Below are 21122 nucleotides of genomic sequence, written 5' to 3'. Positions count from 1 at the left end.
AGAAGACATACCTTTTAACAGGGTCATCATTCAGAAAATTCCTTTCAGGGAGCTGACAGTAACCACATTTTATGTTACTCCGTTGCTTTGAAGCCCTCTCCTAACTGCCTCACTCATACTTTGGAGAGAGGGACCAGCTAAAATGCTTCTGAGTATTTTACTTTTTAATCCTTTATGGCCCATTACTCAATTGTTAATTTTATGACTGACTGCCTCTTTTAACGATGATTATACTGAAGTGCACAAATCCTTGCCTAAAACAATATGAGTCCATGACATATTTAGGATTTCTGTCAGAAATTCTCCATAATTCTAGGACCTTCTCTCACTAATATACTTTACTCTGTCTTTTAAAATATGGTAATTTAAGTGGCTATTATGCACATAATTTTATTTTTGAAATACAAAATAACCCTACAGGAAACCTAATTATGAGTCATTGTAACAAAGAGGAGTAAATAATCCTCATGGAAATGGTCTCCTTTGAAAGCTTTTTAGGAAACAAAATTAAGATCTACTAAGGAAGAAAATCTATCTTTTTTAATGTTTATTTTTGAGAGAGAGAGAGACAGAGCACAAGTGGGAAAAAAGGCAGAGAGAGAGAGAGAGAGAGAGAGAGAGAGAGAGAGAACCAAAGCAGGCTCCAGGCTGTGAGCTGTCAGCACAGAGCTCGATGCAGGACTCAAACCACAGACCACGAGATCATGACCTGAGCCAAGTTGGACACTTAACCGACTGAGCCACCCAGGCACCCCAGAAGAAAATCTAATTTTATCTGAAAGATTTTCTTTTGCATACAAATAACAAATTTTGGCAATTTCACATAAAAATGCTTTTCTTAAATGGATATTTATAGTAATGCTGCGTTCCTAGGCCAATTTATAAATATTTCCTATTTTATTTGGGTTGTATCAAATTATTTCAAAAATGAAAACTAGTAAAAATAGTGTCTGGAGCAATAGATTTTAGAAATTTTGTAAGGTAAAACAAAAAGAAATAAGTAAACAACAAAACATATAAACAAATGGGATAAAGTTTAAATGGAACTATTTAAGAGAAAATAAAAATATAACCTAGTAAGTCTTTGGGAATGCTCTCTAATATGTTGAAAAGCTAATAGTATATATTTGATCTTTTTTCTTTCTGAATAATTTTTAATAATTCAAATACTCTTTGCTCCATGTTTTGTTTTCTGTGTGTATGTCCTGAAGGTATGGAGTAGGTTAAGGTAGCTGGGCTGCAGAGTAAAGTAGAGAAGTTGAGTGTAGGCTAGAGAGCATAAAGAACAGCTAGATGGGCAGGGCCTTATGTGTCAACAGGGATGGAAGCCATTGAAGGGTGTGGTCAGATTTGAGGTTTAAAAACACCACTCTGGTTATAGCATAGAGATTATAGCATAGAGGATAGTTAATGTAGATGAAAAGGCCAGTTAGAAGGGTTAGTTATGAGGGTGTACTGCAGAGATGAGATTATGATATGATATTTTTTTTAATGTTTATTTATTTATTTTGAGACAGAGACACCACAAGCAGGGGAGGGTCAGAGAGAGAGGGAGAGAGAATCCTTGTTGTCAGCACAGAGTTCAATGTGGGGCTCAAAGTCACAAACCCTGAGACCATAACTTCAGCCGAAATCAATGGTCACCCAACCGACTAAGCCACCCAGGCACCCTGTTATGATAATTGACACTCAAATGGCAACTATACAGATGAAAAAAACAAGAGATTGAGGATAGGTTGGCTATGAGAATAAATGGTAAGGATTAAAGAAAAATGAAAATGCTTACTTCTAGCTTCCTGGTTTATGCAACTCTGTGGCTGGTGATTTCATTTACCCGTACTGGGAGATAATGGGAGAGGACCAATTTTGAGGTCCTGTTTTGTAAAAAAAAAATAACTTGAAAGTACTTTTAATAAGTACTTATTAATAAGATTTAATAAGCCTAGTGTACTTTGAGGAGTTGCTTTTCTCTGGACCGGGTTTATTCGTCTCCAAAATGAGGCATTTACCCCAAAAGACCCAATCAGTACCTACTCGAATTACAATGTTATCATTGTGATTTCAATTGTGTATAAATTTACAGAAAAGCAGAAAATGATATACTTGAAATTGTAAACTGAGGATTTGAGTCTGGTGTTAAAGGAAAACCGATGAAAATAGACGTCTAGGGAAGGGGATGGTATAATGAAACTGTAATTTGAAGGATATTATTCTGACAGCTGGACTGAAGCAAGAGAGAAATCAGTGGATGGGAAATCAGGGAAGAGGCAGAATCAATGAAGGCCCAAATTGTAGTAGGGACTCTGGAGTAAGCAAGATTAGAGTTTTAGGCAGTGTGTAGCATGAATTAGCAGTATTTGATAATGTAAGTCAGAAAATGAAAGGGAGACAAACTAAAACTAACAATTTACATTGTTTTCAAGCTTTGAACGTGAAAATGATGGAGACACAAGCATGTATTTATTTATTTTTTTTTTAAATTTTTTTTTTTCAACGTTTATTTACTTTTGGGACGGAGAGAGACAGAGCATGAACGGGGGAGGGGCCGAGAGAGAGGGAGACACAGAATCTGAAATAGGCTCCAGGCTCTGAGCCGTCAGCCCAGAGCCCGACGCGGGGCTCGAACTCACGGACCGCGAGATCGTGACCTGGCTGAAGTCGGACACTTAACCGACTGCGCCACTCAGGCGCCCCCACAAGCATGTATTTAAAGGATATTGTTAGGACACTTGAGGATATTGAGTTTATCTGACATGCTGAGTTCATAACTATGCCATATTTCAAAAAGTAAACTAATTTTTCTAAGAAAAATAATCATTCAGCAATAGAAGGACCAGATGTAGTTTTGCCTTCAAAAAGTTATTAAATAGAATTTACAAAGTACATGCAGAAATTTATTTTAAAAATTATAGTTTCTACTAATAATACTTTCTACAACTTGTTATAAAAGTTCTATTCTTACTTATTCTCTGATTTCATTTTTCAGCTCCATGTGGTGGCCATTTTTCTGCACCCAGTGGATTGATTCTCTCACCAGGATGGCCAGGATACTATAAAGACTCTCTGAACTGTGAGTGGGTGATTGAAGCTGAACCCGAACACTCTATCAAAATTACATTTGAAAGGTCTCTACCAATATTTTTCTACCTTTAAAAAAGTACATGTTATCTAAAACAATAGTCGGCATTATCCATTTTATTTACTAAATCAATGTATAGTTTTATTGTAATAGTTTCTGTGCCTTGAGTGCTTCAGACATTTGTCCCCTTTAACCTTTCAGCCTGTTGTCAAGTTGATTTTCTATTTGTTCAATGTTTTATCAGTACTATTGAGATATGAAAGGTGGGCCAAATATGGCACACTATCTAAATATGAACATGGGGCCCTTAACTTAATGTGTTTAGCTGTCCTATATATTTTTTTAATTAAAAAAATTGTTTCATCTTTACTTTTGAGAGAGAGACTGAGAGAGACAGAGTGCAAGCAGGGGAGGGCTGAGAGACAAGGAAACACAGAATCTGAAACAGGCTCTGGGCCCTGAGCTGTCAGCACAGAGCCTGACGTGGGGCTCAAACCCACAGACTACGACGTCATGACCTGAGTCAAAGTTGGACAATTAACCAACTGAGCCACCCAGGTCCCCCATATTTGTCCTGTATTTTAAAGGGCCTGTGTTTTCTGCTGTATTTCAAAAGGCAAAATTGTTGTAAACACATTTGAATTTATACTGTATTACAGCCTCAGGCACTTAAGCACACTACCCACATCCCTACACCTACAATTCCTTCAAAAACATGACTGTGTCAAATTCATGTGTATTAATGGTTGGCCAGTTGAGGATATTTTTTCCTAAGAAAACTAATCTTACTGATCAAATAATCTATACCATGAAAGACTGTATTAACTATTACAAAGTTAAAGAATGAAACTTCAGGTCTTTGCTTGGATCAGTATTCACAAATGGAAATGGACACATTTATAAAATTTCCTAATTTTATTATTGACTCCCCTCATCTTCCAACCCCTTTATTTAACAGAATAAGGGACCAGGGCACCTTGGTGACTCACATGGTTAAATGACTCTTGATTTTGCCTCAGGTCATGATCACAGGGTCTTGGTGTAGAGACCTGCTAAGATTCTCTCTCCCTCTGCCCCTCCCCGACTAGCCCTTACACTTTCTCTCTCTCTCTGTCTCAAAAATAAATAAATAAATAAATAATAATAATAATTTTGAAAAAGTTACCTTTGTAAGCTTTGTAGTCACACGGAAATCATACAAATATATAAATATAGCAGAATTATGCTGATGATTGAATTTTACAAACATAACATGATCCTTCCCTAATTCAAGAGGGTCTCCAGTGAATTAATCTATCCACACTAGTGTTAAAAGTTGAAAAGAAAACAAATTCTATTTGACAGATGTTAGTATTAAACATTTCACATGAGACCATCCTACCTGACTATAGCCCACAAACTTTCTTACAACTGTATTAATTTGCTAGGGCTGTCATAACAAGATACCACAGACTAAGTATTTTAAACAACAGAAATGAATCTCCTCACAGCTGTGGAGGCTGGAAGTCTGAGATCAAGGTGTCAGCAGGATTGTTTCTTCTGAAGTCCTTTGTCCTTGGTTTGTAAATGGCCATCTTCTCTCTGTCTTCACATGGTCTTTCCTCAGTGTGTCTGTTTCCTAATTTTCTCTTCTTACAACGATAGTGTTCATATTGGACCACCCATATGATCTCATTTTACCTTAATTATCTCTTTAGAGGAACTTTTTCCAAAGATAGGCACATTATGAGGTACTAGGGATTAGGACTTCACATATGAATTTTAGGGGGACACAAATCAGCTCATAACAATGACTTACACACTAAAAAAAAAAAAAAAAGTTTATATTTAGAGGGGCGCCTGGGTGGCTTGGTCGGTTAAGCATCTGACTCTTGATTTCAGCTCAGGTCATGATCTCACGGTCCTGCGAGGAAGTCCTGAGTCAGGCTCTGTACTGGGCCTGGAACCTGCATGGGATTCTCTCTCCTTCTCCTTTTCTTGGCCCCTCTCCTGTTCACTAGCTCGCTCTCCCTCGCTCTCGCTCTCTCTCTCTCTCTCTCTCTCAAAAGAAAAAGTTTATATTTAGAATACTTTGGCAGAGTTTTTGTGGTGATGTTGAAACCATATCCTTTATTCAGAGATACAGCTTGCATTGCCATAGCAATTTTAGTGAAAATCATACTATTTATTCAGAATCAAGTCTTTATCAAATAACAGTGTTCCATGAATGTGGGACCCAAATTACCAAACTTACATTATTACACAGATTTTTATTCTGTTTGGAATATACAATATGACATAATAATATAGATCATATCATTGAATAATTTAAAAAAATTATATTGATTTGTTTCTAAGAATTCACTTTCTCTACCTCCCAGCTGACTCAAATTATAGATGACTTTAAAAATAGCTTATATTCATTGTGTTATATTCAAGTCTTAAACACTATATAAACATAATACTATCACTAGAAAATTCATTTAGGTTTTATTAACACAAAGTGCATTATTCCATTGAAAAGCACCCCCTGGTTTACTAGTGTGAGTCATTAACCATCATTAAATAAATAAATAATATCTGATATCTTTCAGCCCTAAGTAGGCTGAGTTGCCAACTGGAGAAGCAGATTGCAAAGCGATGCTTATAATTCAGAGCACCACACTTGTGACTTTTGATTTTGTACTTTTGTTTGAAGACACATTTTCTCTGTCCGAAGTTTTTAACATGTATGTTGTATCCCTCCCAATAGGCAGTTACATGGGCCTCTTTGCTGCTTGCCTATCTTGTGTAGATGTCTTCAGAATTATCTAAAGTGAACTCATGTATATCACGGCCTATATTCTATTTTTTTAAATGTTTATTTACTTTTGAGAGAGAGAGACAGAGTGTGAGTGGGGCAGAGGCAGAGAGAGAGGGAGACACAGAATCGGAAGCAGGCTCCAGGCTCCGAGCCATCAGCCCAGAGCCCGACGCGGGGCTCGAACTCACGGACTGTGAGATCATGACCTGAGCCAAAGTCGGATGCTTAATCGACTGAGCCACCCACAGCCTATATTCTAAATTAGACTATCCCAGACTTAACTTCCTGGTAAAAAACTCTTCTCAGCAATTTTTATAAGCTGTAATACCAGTTAAATAGACAAAAACCCAATTTAATTTTGGTAAATATAGTTACTTAACACTTTTTACTCTGCCTCTTTCTTACTCAATTATCTGCTTACTGAGACACAAATCCTGTAAGTTAGTCTGTAAGCAGGCATTAGCCTGAAAAGTGATTGTCATTGCTAGGATTTGTGCACAGCAACAATGGACAATTCTGTAGGGGAAACAGAACAGGCCTTGGTGAGAAATGATTCCTAGAGCCCAAAAATCTTCCCTTGAGCACCCCTGAGCAAGTCTTATCAACTGTGCCTCTTTTCTTGGTCCCTAAATCACACTCTGAAGTAAATTTTAAACCTCCTAGCTCCTTCACCTCCTTGTTATCAATGTCTGTGTGTAATATAATACACATACACACACATATACAAATATATGTATATATATGCATGTATGTCATTCCTTGTTAATTAGCTCAAACACTGAATGAATTAAGAGTTAGAAATGCTTTAAGAATTTATTGATGTTATTTTCACTATTTTAGAATAGACAGGGTGTAGCTGTATCAGTATATTGCTTTTGAATTTTACTTTTTTAAAAGAATTTTACTTTATAGTTGTGTAAAGTTATATAAAACTGAAATATTCATTTGGCAGCTTGAGTCCTCTATCTACCCTTCCTTCCTGCACACACACATATACACACACACAAACCCATTAGATTCTTGAGTTGGAGCTATTTGAAAGCAAAATTATTTAAATATCTTCCTCCATTTCTTCCTTTCTGAAGCTCCTTTAATGGTATAAGATTTTGCTCTAGGGTTATCTGTAGTCATTGTGCTTGGTCATAAAACTGGTTTCTTTAAAATAATCCACATCTTGGGGTGCCTGGGTGGCTCAATCGGTTAAGCGTCTGACTTCCACTCAGGTCATGATCTCACTGCTCATGGGTTCGAGCCCTGTGTGGGGCTCTGTGCTGACAGCTCACAGCCTGGAGCCTGTTTTGGATTCTGTGTCTCCCTCTCTTCTGCCCCTCCCCTGCTCACGCTCTGTCTCTGTCTCCTTCAAAAATAAGTAAACATTAACAACAACAAAAAAAAAAAAAAAAAAAACTAAAAAAATCCACATCTTAAGTAGCTGTCAGATGGTAAGGAGTGTGTCAGTAGTGAAGCAGTGAGCAAGTGACTTCATCGAGTTAAAAAATAAGTGAGAAGTTTATTCATTAAGTGAGAGGCATAAAATAGTCACCTTGAAATCAGAAATATGTACATCTATCACTTCCTTGTTTACTGACCCTAGAATATCTTGGTGCTTCATTTTCCCCGTAAGATTGTTTTGAGAAACAAGATATCATCTCTGAGGTAGCAAACAAGAATTACATTCTTGAAAAACCAAATTCCCTTCTGATTTCCAACCAAGCTATTGTAAGAACATTGGTTGTGGTGTGCATGGGTGGCTCAGTCAGTTGGGCGTCCAACTTCGGCTCAGGTCATGATCTCACAGTCCGTGGGTTCGAGCCCCGCGTCAGGCTCTGTGCTGACAGCTCAGAGCCTGGAGCCTGCTTCGGATTCTGTTTCTCTCCTCCTCTTTCTGCCCCTCTAATGCTCATGCGCTGTCTCTCTCTGTCTCTCAATAATAAAAAAATGTTAAAAACAAATTTGAAAAAAGAGAACACTGGTTGCAAACTCTTTAATAGTTTTTGTCATTCTGAGAATACTTTTCATAGAATTTGGTTCCAAAGAATGAAAGTTATGTCATTTGCTTTCTAATACCTAGGAATAACTTAAGTTAATTTGGTTCGAATGAAAATTTAACCAAATACTATGATGAAGATGGTGGCATGGCTATTTTCCTACATTCTCAAATGTAGCAATTGTTTAGATTTAATTTACAGGAAAAAAGAAAGAACTAAAATATTATAAATCTATTAGCCGTTAGTTGGCTTCTTGAAATTATCTCAAGTACCTTAAGTCAATGAAATCTTAAGAAATCAAATTGTCTATCAAGTACAAAACAAAACAGTAATGCCAAATAACCTATGTGGTTTTCTAACTGTTTATCTCTTCTTAACATAGCCAAACAGTTTGCAAGTCTCATTTTCAGATCTGCAGAGGAATTTTGCTTTCTTTCTTCCAACAGTTTGTAAATTTTCTCAATATTTGCCGGCTTCTAAATGAACTCATTTCCTGTTTATTAATCATCCTAAGTCTGTCTTTCTATCCCTTTTCTTGTCTTCAACTTCTAGACCACAGCCATCAGTATCAGTCTTCCAGACAGCAACTGTTTTTTTTTTTTTTTTTTTTTTATTATTTCTAAATTAATGAGGACTATTTCAATTTGGTCAGAATGGGTTTGGATTACATCAAGAATGTTTTTAAAAGACAACAAAAATTGAGTAAGATAAGGTTGATTTCATTTTGAATTTCATCTAGTGGTTCCATAACATTTGTTTATGAATAACACTAACTTTAATGTCATAAACAAATGAACACTAGATTGAGACAATTTATGAGGAATGTGTACAACTATCTTGAAACACAAAATGAAAGAAATTCAGATTATTGCGTAACCCTAATTCATTTCCCTTATTATTGTAATGTATTTTTATAATTCCCTGAGGCGAATCTGTGATGATTTTCCTTTTAAGGATTCATTCCTACTGAACATTGTTCTCTACATCACCAGTTAATGCTGCTATTCTATTAAGACTTGTCTCTTTAGGTTTCAATTCAGAGTAATCTCTGACTCTTCTGTGCATTTTAATTTGGTTATCATCAGCTGACTAGCTATCGAAATGAAACTCCAGTTTTAATACTGCAATAGACTGACTACAAAACAACCAAATAATGGATTCACAATGTACCATTGTCTGATCATTTACTTAAAGGACATAGTGTGTTCCTATATATTTCCTATTCTAAATTGTATTATTGGAAAAGTTATTTTTAGACCAATGCAATATATTCCATATTACAAAATAAAGACTAAGATAAGCTTATGAAATTCATTCATTTTACTAAGTATATTGCTTAACAGGATATAAAAGTGGTACAGATGGAAAAATATTTCAATTGCACTTCTTAAATAGTATTGAATTGTACACTTAATTTTTACTAATTATATGCTGTATTTGTAATTGTATTTTATAATGAAATAAAGTTTCTGGTTTTTAGATTTTTCCATTCAATTGTTTGGACCAGGTTTTGAGTTTTCTTTTGTTTTGTTATTTGAAGAATAATGTAGTTTAATTTTGTAATACTGGACAAGGCTGGCAAGTGTACAGTAAAGTAATCTTTCAAAAGTTGATGGGCATTGTAACTAAAAATTATTTTTAAGAGTGTACTGGAGACAACTAGTTACCAAAAATGCATTGGAAGACACATTTTAATTTTTTTAAGTTTATTTATTTATTTTTGAGAGTGAGAGAGAGAGAGAACAAGTGTGCAAACAGGGGAGGGGCAGAGAGAGAGAATCCCAAGCAGGCTCCATGCTAACATCACAGAGCCAGATGCATGGCTCGAACTCATGAACTGTGAGGCAATGACCCGAGCCAAAACCAAGAGCCACCCAGGTGCCACTGAGCCACCCAAGGTTCATGGTAAACACTAAAGTATCTAAGTATATTGAATACTTTGTATAAAATTGGTAACAACCATAGAGTAAAGAAAGATATTTTTGTCTTTAAAATATATTAATTCTTTCATTTATCCAATAAATATTTGAGTGCCTGCCATATGCAAAGCATTGGCAAATACAGACACCGTTTGACCTTGTGGAATATATAGACTCTTAAAGCAGACCCCTATCAAACAAGCAAACACAACCATGATTGGTATCACAAAAGGTGCAATAAAATGAAGCAATACAGTAGGGAAACTAACCTACACTGATATCAGGGAAAGGCTGCTTCTGGACATATTTAAGCTGAAAACTGGAGGTTATGTAGGAATACATTGGTAGAAAAAGAATTTCCTGGGCTGCAGGATCATCAGGGACAAGGCAATAACTTGCTCAATTTTCCATGATTCCAAGTAAAGTTTTTCCACGGCTAAGATTTCTGATTTCCAGTTCAGAATGTTGTACAATCTTGAAGTGCGGGAATGAACACAAAATGTTATTTTGTTGATAGTATTTATGCATGTTAAAATATTGTTGATCTGTGTTGATTACAATTTATAAAAATTACGTCTTCTAAAAGAATTGAAAATGATAACAGTAACCACCACCAGAAATCTAAAAATACAACTGACCAGCTTTTCATGGCTTAGTATAGTCATTAGGGAGAGAGAGACTTGGGTTTGAACCATTTAAGTTCTGCAGGCCTCAGTTTTGTTACCTGCAAAATGAGTATAATAAGGGCTCACTTACTGGGTTAGTTTGAGGCTTGGATAGATGAATGTAGATAAAATATTTAGCAAGAGCCTCAAGCACTTAGTGAACATCGACTACATCATCATTATTGTCATTACCTACTTATAATTAGAACCAGTATTTTGAAATTTAAAAAAAAAACTATTTTTAATGGACAAAATAGACTTGTCAAAAAAAGGACCACTCTAATAAAGCAGAAGTCGGATTTGAAATCTATATACAATTGCTATGAGAATCTGATTATTTGATTGAAGATAAATATAAATCACATAGTTTTCCATGAAATGAGGAAGATAAAAGAAAAGCAACTCCTGAAATATGTGTGGTCAATGAAAAGGTCATTTATTTACTGAGGATGTTCCACAATATTTGAAAGAAATCTTACTTATGAACAACAAATGTATGCACATACCTCTTTCAGGATAATTTCCCATAAGATGAAGAGCTTCAGATGAGGTCTTAAGTGATATATGATATTAGATAAGCTAAAGAAAAAGTATAACACAAAAATGGTAAAAAGTTTAAATAGTCATTTAAATAGCAATCTAAATTATTGTGTTCCTTATAGTGGTATTCTAATAAAAATATTTCTACATGTGTCTCTTAATCTCAGATTTCAGACTGAACTGAATTATGATGTTCTGGAAGTTCATGATGGGCCAAATCTGCTGTCACCCTTACTTGGATCTTATAATGGCACACAGGTGCCCCAGTTTCTATTCAGTAGCAGTAATTTCATATACCTTCTATTTACAACAGACAACAGCCGTTCTAACAACGGTTTCAAGATTCATTATGAAAGTAAGTAATGCCAAAATATATTTTGATTTCCCTATTCTGTTTTCCCTACATTTGTATTACCATCGTATTACTAAAAGAGCTACAAGATTTATTAAGAAAATACAATTAAGGCTTTCTTTGAAGAGAATGCTAATGGTTTACAAGATAATAATGGGTTTTCGTAAATTTTACAGGAGATTTTTCAACAATATCTACCTAACATTATTATGAAAGGAAATACTAACAGATTGTCAGAAGTATCAAATAACAAATTTTGAAAAATGAGTTTCTGTACTAGTAATTTGTGCACAATTTTAGTAGTGCACAATAGTAGTAAATATCAATCTAGGATGTATATGAACATTGACAAATTTTTTAGCATGTGCTTCATATCATTCTTTTAATTTTACCTACATTAATTGCACATTATTATTTTGTATAAAATATTGAAAAGTATATTAACATCAAAAAGTCCAGTTATGGCTAATGTAACCGCTCAAAGACCGCATATTAAAACAAGCTGTAAGTCACAGTGTTGAAATAAGCTTGTAATAATCCCACGTGCAGTCTTACTTAAAACATCTAAAATACATCTGATATTTAAAAATAATTTGATCCTGGTATATACATAGAAACAAACTTTTTTTAATTTACAAACATGTGGCATATTTATACATATGTGGGTGTATTGCATATGATGTATACATGTAAACTCATCTATGCATGCATTTTCATCTCAGGGTACATCACTGTGTATCTGCATATGAAAAGCAGTTTTGGTGAAATGGTTCTAATAGCACATTTAAAGGGTTATTGCAAGATATCTTTATATCAAGTGCAGATAGGTATTATTTCACTTCTTTTTATATTCAAGCCTCCAATACCCCCTTCCCTCTCAAGAAAAATGCCTGCATTTGAAATTTATATCTTTATTTTCTATATAAGGTGTCTTTTTCGTAGATCTGGTTAATTGACTCGTGGGCATTTAAAACCATAACCAATATATATTCATTGCTTTTTAAAATATTATATTTTCCATAATATTTTTTAATTATATTAACTTCTCTTTATTTAGAGTTTTATGGCATGGAGTTATATTTCTTAGATATTGTTATAAAATGTGATAAGAGGGTTAACACATACTTATAAATTAAAATGAACTGAAGGACCTTAATTGAGATTTTTAGTTTAACATATATGTGTTAAAATTGAGTTGGAGTCGTTTTTTGCAATCTATTTCAAAATTCTTACTAGCAATTCATTTTTATCAATATGTTACAAATGAGCAGGCACCTTTTCCGTTAATCTGTTGCTATATTCTATACCTAACAAATCACATTCAATCCCACCGCAACCCAGGTGTGTGGTCTTTATCACATGTCAGATACAGGAAAAATTTTAACATTAAATAAAATTACACATGCAAAGTGTGATTATAATAGCTAGCATGCAATTAGTCCTCAGTGAATGATAGCTCTTATGTTTTTTCTTTGAAAACTAATCCGATGAGGAATTAAAATGAGATGTCAAGCTCAAGCGTATTCCTTTGCTATAAAAGAAATTATTCGCCACTCGTTAAAGACAGTAGTGCAGACTTTTATTACGATGGGGTTTCATATTAAGGGAGAGAGATTGAGCTCAGCTCTGACTACAAGTGGGAATTTCTAGTCATGGAGCAAAGTGGGGACCGGTGGATCGGAATTGCTAAGAGGAACCATTAGAGTTAGGGGAAATCTGGCTAAACACATTAGACAGGGTTTTTGCTAAAGGCAAGCCAGAGTGAAAAGATATTGAGAGTGGGGAATAAGGAATTTGATCAGATAGCCTTATCTTGGAGGAGGATTTTCAATAAACTGACCCAGCAGGATTTCCGCTAAAACTGGACTAAATAGGCCACTGGTGAGACCTAGTCAAAAGGGTTCAGTGGAGCTGGACTAAAGTTTGGTCAAGGCAGAGCATCTTTGTCAGTCAGAAAATCTGTCACCCATAAGCTCTTGGTAACATAATCAAAGTTACTATTGGAGGCTAGTGACTAAAAAGACAGAGTGGAGGCTGAGACCTACAGAGGCTGAGATTGATAAAAGACCTACTGGATGTTGGCTTTGGTCAAATCTGGCAGCAGGCAGTAATGTTCAATTTAAATTGGTTTACAAGAAATCACTTCCTCTCATTTTTTATTCTATTTAGTGTTGTGGTTTAATTGCTACTATGAAATAATCTCTAACATCACAAGCCCTTTCGTTTCAGGAACACAAACAAGCGAAGATCTATTTTTGTTGTTGTTACTTAATAAGTTTCCCAGCTGCAGGTAACCAGCTATTTTTTTTTAAATGAACCATTCAAAACCTCCAAAATCAGTAGAATGAAATTTGATTATTACACTAATTAAAACTATAAGAACATATTTGGTGTTTGGTGAATTTCTTTTTTTAAACTATGTCCATTATAAAGGAAAACTTGATTTTCCCAGGAGACCAAAATTCGATGTATTATTTGCAGTACCAAAATTGCTTGCACTCCAGATTTTCATTTTACTCCCTCTGCTGGGGCACTATTTACTCAACTCTACTTTCTTTCAAAACAAGGAGATTGCAAAAACTGTACAGACAAAATAAGATTTATAGTTTTCAGAACACATTAAAAATTAGAATAATAACAACATGGAATAGAATTTAGGAACATAACCCATTTTGTGTTTCGGTAGTTTCCCCCCCTGCCTCCCAATAAACACTTCTGCTTATTATGTTGTATTTCTTTAAATACAAATATAATTGAGTCTTCTTGGATGTGTACATAATATATAAAACAATACAATTATAAATGGATACAGAACAAATTTATAGACACAGATACCCATCTCCAAAGATGTATTTTTATATGCATGTATACATATTTTTTTCAACTGTGGAGAATGGAAGACATTTAAGAGAATATACTGTTTAAAGAACAGTTGTTACATTTAAAGTCAATACATATGAGAAAGGTAGAGAAATCAAAACATTTCCACTGCTTTGATCTATTTGCTTGTCAATCAATTATGAAATATCTCTTTAGACTTATTCTTTGAGTGCTAGATATATACAGTACGGTAAGGGACATAAAAGAAATGCAAGATCTTACTGTATCCATCAATTGGAGAGACAAGAAGGACAAATTAAATGATTAACCTTCACTGACCTCTACTCCAAATAATCTGAAACCATTAAAATCACTTTGGGATAATAACATTTGCTTGTTTTTTGCTTTTACCATGATTTACATTGTATGTGACTTCTTCAAGCACACATTTCCCTGATTTCTTAAGACTTCACTACAACATAGGAGTTTTGGATAAAGGAAAGTTACAGAATGAGCCAGAGCATTAGCAGATCATGACTTGAAGGAGAGGGCATCTGAGCTTGTCTGGTAAAAATTGAGAAGATTTTATAAATGAAGGGGATGACTGAGGGTGTTTGTGGTATTGAAATAAAATAGAAAACTAGTGAGGAAACTTAACCTGACTGGGAGGAAAGATGACTACTGAGAGATAATGAAAATTGCAAATAGTAGAGTTCAGTTCGGAAGTCTTGAATGTCAGGGTGATGACTGAACTTGGTGTCATAAACATATGGTGCAAAAGCAAATAAATAGCATATTTTAAGGATACATGTGTCCAAAATTATATCCCAAATGGACTGGAGATGAAGGCTACTGAAAGAGAGGCCAGGGATTATGGTTTGTCCTACATAATTGAAGTGATGTAGGCCTGGGGTAGGGTAAGAGAAGTAATAAATGACATTATGCTTTTCAATGAGGATGGATTTCAGGTACATTTTGTGGAGGAAAAACAAAACTGTGAGAAGGAGTCAAAGGCGAATGAGGGTTTCAAAGCCTTGGGTGCCTAGAAGACAAATGGTCACATGGAGAAGAGGAACATAGCAGGTTAAAGTAATTGTGTTAAAGATAAATTTTGGTTAATTTTAAATTTCTCATTAAAAACAATAGCATTTAAGTGAAATGAATATGTTTGATAAATATATTTAAAATGCATAATCGATCTCTTTAAAAAGTGAACTCCTATGTTTTTTGTATCTATTTTAAATACTTCATTTTAAAGTTGGGTAGCTAATACAAGTAAACCGTTTCTCTTGTGAATGTGATTTAATCAGACACAATTTGAAAATGCTAATTATTGTATTATTGGAATATCAAAACAACAGTTATTCATTGTCTAAGTCTTTCATTTAGGAACACAAAGGTAATTATTTATTTTACCTTATACCTCAGTTTTCAACTCTGGGCATTTTTGCATCCCAGGGAACATTTGGCAATACCTGGAGACATTTTTGGTTGTCATGAATGGAGGAGGTAGAGGCCAGGAATGCTGCTAAACATACTGCAGAGCACAGGACAGCCCCACAGCCCCACAGGACACCCCCACACATTCAATCTAAAAACTTAACAGGGCCAAGGTTGGGAAACCATGTCTTATTAAGGGAAAGGCATTGTCATGGTAGGATGTCAGTTAGGCATTATAAGTCACAAGGGAGATTATCGTTTGGAGACACCAAGAGCACTACAGGCTGTTGAAACCCTGACAAGGAGCCACCAGAGCAGTTGTACTGCTTTATTACAAAGGTACTTGTGTTCATACTTTCATTTATTGCTATAGATTTATATCTATAGAATTTATGACATTATAAATTTTGATAGGTAACTGTACAGTTTCATCAGGTTCTCATAGAACCAAATGATCTGAATGTGGACTTTGTGGACAGAAAATGTCAGAAGAAATTTGCTAAACAAATTGCTGATTGTTTACATAAAGTAATGGGCACATTCATTTATTTGTGAAAATCATAAATCACAATTGTTTGAGAAATAAGAATCAATTTTGGCAAATCCAAATCCATCAAACTTACTCTTTGTCATATTCCCTTTGTCTCCTAGGTGTTACAGTGAACACTTATTCTTGCCTGGACCCTGGCATTCCTGTACATGGCCGTCGCTATGGTCATGATTTCTCCATCGGTTCTACTGTTTCATTTAGTTGTGATCCAGGATATAGGCTGAGCCATGAAGAACCTCTTCTATGTGAAAAAAACCACTGGTGGAGTCATCCACTCCCAACCTGTGATGGTAAGAATTAATTCAGTATGCAAAATAAGCTAACTTATAAACAAAAAAGAAATCAATATAGTATTTATAAAATGTGAGACTTAATACAACTACAAATATTTCATATTTTAAAAAGATCATCTTGAATTTTGGTAATTATATGTTACCAGACCATTAATACAGAAAATAAAGAATGCATTATATGTCAACTATACTTCAAAAAGAAAAACAATAAATATTGATAACCAGCCAAACTAACCCTATGCCTAATGATGACATATATATGTTCAAAATATGCTGAGGTAACCAGTTTAAGTGCATATTGTGTTCATCAACCTTCGACAAAGAGCTTTGAAAATGTCAGATTGGTATTAATGAATGCACTGAAGGGAGAGAACATTTCCTCCCACCTTGGAAAGCAACATGGGCTAGTTCAAATTCTATCTAGTTAGCACTATGACAATGTACCCTGACTCTCCTGTGGTGACAAATTTCTGGTTATGATAAGTGTTTTTCCAGTGTCTTTACCCCTTCTTTGTTTCCATGTATAATAAGTCAGAAATGCTTTATTTTTTCAGAAAATGTATGTGAAAATACAGTGGAGGAAACTGCTTCCCTAAGATTGAGAAGTATTTTCATACCTCCTTTCTCAAAAAGCACACACAATGTAAATCTATGCATTATTTGGTCCTGGGCTTTAATTTTATTTGTAACACTATTTCCCAGTTCTGTGCTTATTCTTGTTCAAGGTGGAAGATCACATTTGTCATTTTATGATTAATTTTTCAAGTACTTTCAGTACCATCATTTTTCAGTAACAGCTTTAAGCCAATTTGTTTTTATAACAAGATTTAAAGGAATCCCCAGCACATCTTCCTTGTGTTTGGCACAATATTATTTATTATAGTCAGCATTCTTCTGATTGTAAGTGACAGATCCCAACAGAAACTGATGTTAAAAAATAAAAGCAGAATTTGTTGTTTATTCAAATCTTAGAAAAGGCAGGATTGGTGTACCTCTTAAAGATAATTGTAAGTGTGAATTCAAACCTTTGCAAGGCTCTATCCATTTTCTACCTGGGCTTTTCTCTGTGCCTTGACATAATACTCTTTAATTATAGCCAGTCTTATCTACATGAGGGTTTAGTGGTGGAAAATACACTCTTAGAAGCATAGAAACTTATAGTCACATATTTCCAGTATCAGACAAGAATGAAAGTTCTTCCTTGTTCCAATTAGAAAAATCCAAGGGAATATCTCTGATCAGTCCATACCTGGACCAGTTACTATAGTAAAGGAGAAGGGCCCATTATCATTGGCCTTGTCCAGGACATTTATCCATCTGTTTCTATGGTTGAGACAAAAGATAGTGGTGTAAAGGTACTGTTTGCCACGCCCTGATAAAGCCATATGGTCGACATGAGTAAGTTCACCAAGATAAAAAGGTATGGAGGTAATGTCAGAAGAAGCAGGAGTATAAAAATAATGCCCCAGTATACCAACATGCTGAAGTTTTATTAATAATAAAAGTGAATAGATCTAGAGTAACACAGACCCTCATCATCTCTTGCCAGTGCAACTACAATCAACCTTACATCAGAGCATTTTTGTCAATCTAACTTCCATCCTTCACACTGGGATTATTTTATATTATACCCATGTCAAAAATACTTAATGGCTTTCTGTTGCTTATGGATTAAAGTTCAAGTTACTAATCATGGAATTTATGATCCTTAACCATGTGGACTCTGTCCTTTTCAGTTTCTGTCTCCTTCCTGCATCCTTACAAGGCATCAACTTTTTGAAAGATCAGATCTTGTCCCTTTGAACCTCCATCTAGATCTGTCCTATGTTATATTCCTATTTAATACTGAGCATAACTTGACATGGGCTCAATTTATTCCTTTTTATTAATGTCTGAGTTTTGTATAAAGCAACTACTTAATTTTTCATTAACTGGAACTGAACTCAATACCCTATTATCTAGTATACTGACCTGATTATTTCTTACCTCCAACCTAAACATTTTCCCCAGAAGAAACTAATCCAAATTTCCTAGGATAAAGGGAGGAAATGTGAATAAATAGAATTCCCTTCCCTCATCCAAGAATGTGACCTTGATTGGCCTTGATCACCTGGATACTCAAGGTACAGAATGCTTCACTTTCACACAGATCATCTCTTGTGATGATGGACTCTTTCACAGTCCGTAGTTAACTGATTCACAAAGCAAACTAGACAATTATGATTGGTTGTAATAATGATGACAGCTAACATTTATTGACGGTTCACTATGTGCTGGTACTGCTACATTATAAATAATACTAATACTAATATATATTAACTCATTTTATCTTCAAAATAACTATAAACTGAATGATATTATGGTCACCACCTCACAGGTGAGAAAATTAAGGCAAACAAAGATGAAGTATTTTGCCCTGTGTCAGGCAGAGTCAGGACTGAAACTCAGGTAGCCTAGATTCAGATCCTATACGTAAGTCCGTTATTATACTGCCCCCTGCCCACATTCTCCATAATAGTAAAGTAGTAAAATTCTTTAAAATGGAAGCACAATTATACATTTGGCATTCTTTCCTCCGTGATGCCACATATTTAAGAATTGTGTATAGCTATTTAAATAGTGCACTACTTGGAATATGTGACTAGAAAATGATACATTATCCTTTTTACTATCAATTCTTTTCAAATGGAAAGAGAACTTTGAATTCAGGTCTCTTTTCTGTATACATAGGTTTCTGAGTAAAAACTGATCCTTTTTAAATTTATCTTGTTTCATTGTTGACCAAGGAAACTTAAACCTCAAGTCAGAAATGGCTCAATTAGATTCTGTGCTGTTTTGACAATTTGATACCTTATCTTTCACCAGAGTAGCACCTGTATTGCCATTTATACTTTTCTCTATAGTACTATCCATTCTCTAATACCTTTATGTATTTACCATTCACTTTTCTACCAGAATGGCAGTTTTATATAGCAGGAACTTTGTTAAGTTTACTACTATGCCCTCAGTGCCAAGAGCAGCTCCTGTCACACAGTTGAGACTCCATTAATTCGTGTTGAATGAAAAGAATGAGTGAAATATACTTCCTAACCTTTGAGGAATACTTAACTATGTTTTGATTTTGCATATATATTTTCCACCGTTTTCCTCCATCCATATCCCCCCCCCCCTTACACCAAAAAGTCCTAGACTTCTCCTAAGCTCTGTCAAAATCTTAGTAAGTTTTTAAAGGTTATTGACTTATGCTTTCTGTGGATAAGGCATCTGGGCAAAATCTCAACTTTTCTTGGACCCTGTAGTTCTTTATTTGCTATGGCGTTTTTTTTTGTTGTTGTTAACTTATAACCACTTTCTCAATCACTAAATCAATATTCATTAATTTTACTGTGTAGGCACTAAAGAAATATTGTTGTTCATGGAAAAACACTGTCTATATTCTTGAGCTACTGGAGGAGATAACAATTATACTCATTTTCTTATTTTCCTTATTATATTCTTGAGATCAAGAACCATACATTCTTCTTGTTTCTTTAACATATATTTTTAAAAGACATCTTCTGACATAACAAATTCTATTCACACACACACACACATTCACACAGTTTTTACTAGCTACATTATTGGATCTCACTCTTGAATATCTCTACAGTGTTTTTCATAGAACTGTGATTTGAATGGCTCTGGAGAAGGTCAGACAAGAAAAGCTAGGATAGCATTCTACTTTGACCAAAAAGTGTCAAAAGTAGTGTGTATGTCAAAAGTCACAACCAGGTGGTATTTTCTATGTAGTTGGGACAGAAGATTGTCAGGAGTATTAGGGGTAAATTTGAGGTCATATGCCTGGTATGACTCAACCCTTTAGGAAATAAGCATTGTTAATTAAGATAGCTACCTATCTGATAAATAGTTGGGTGGGCCGTATGTTCTGAATTGCTTAACACAAGCCTTATTTTCACCTTTTGTCTTGGCACCGCAATTTCACCCTCATATTATCCCATTTTGTTTTACAAACACTATAGCTATCTTATTGGGTGGGGGGTGGTGGTGGTTAGATACTAGAGAGATTATACAATTAGCTCAGGATCACCCACGGCATAGAGGCAGAACACACAATTGAACTGAGTGTACTTAAACTCATAATCTCCCTTATTTCTTCCATATTATTAAAATATTAAATTTAAATGTCCCATATAATTAAAAGGTTTGAGTATACAGGCTAAACTAGCAAAAGAGTATATGGATTGATGTTTAGTATCCAAGAGTTCAAGATAAGCAAATATGCATGGTACTTAAGTAAAAAGAATTTCTGATATGGGTTTACAGTTCAAATTGGGGAAACCTGGAAATAGAAGAAAACAAATTCCAGATTAAAAAGAAACAAACAAAAAAATCATGATGGGATATGTATTAGGTGGTTATTTCTGTGCTCCATTGTAATATTCAAAATGTTTTAACGGATCTCAGTCTAGAAATTGTCTGCTCGAGTTAGACAATTGAATGCTTGCCGGGTATATATCACAACAAAGAGTAAGGTGTAATTTTACAGGTCTGGGCAATAACATCCAAGGGCTTGGCTTTTGAGGAGACTTTACTCTTTTAAAACTCTGATACTTATCATGTGACAAAAGTAGTAATCATATGTGGCAAAAATCAGAGAGGGAAAAAGGAATCAACTACTAGCCAAGATCATTGTA

The 21122-nt window shown here is 34.8% G+C and overlaps 1 protein-coding gene across 4 annotated transcripts in view; it reads left to right on the top strand.

The window, feature by feature from the left end:
- The window catches only part of CSMD3 (CUB and Sushi multiple domains 3), a 1253459-nt gene that overhangs the window by 818588 nt on the left and 413749 nt on the right, over positions 1-21122 (top strand). For all 4 annotated transcript variants that reach the window (XM_040494274.1, XM_040494275.1, XM_040494273.1 and 1 more), the window contains 3 exons: positions 2987-3125; positions 11141-11328; positions 16237-16425. In XM_040494274.1, the coding sequence (XP_040350208.1) occupies positions 2987-3125; positions 11141-11328; positions 16237-16425 (516 nt within the window). The remainder of the gene's footprint in view (positions 1-2986; positions 3126-11140; positions 11329-16236; positions 16426-21122) is intronic.

The sequence above is a fragment of the Herpailurus yagouaroundi genome, unplaced genomic scaffold (assembly GCF_014898765.1).
Source record: "Herpailurus yagouaroundi ecotype Mexico unplaced genomic scaffold, PumYag 186, whole genome shotgun sequence".
Taxonomy (NCBI): domain Eukaryota; kingdom Metazoa; phylum Chordata; class Mammalia; order Carnivora; family Felidae; genus Herpailurus; species Herpailurus yagouaroundi.
The sequence above is the reverse complement of the archived record's forward strand: the minus strand, read 5'-3'. Positions and strand labels throughout refer to the sequence as shown.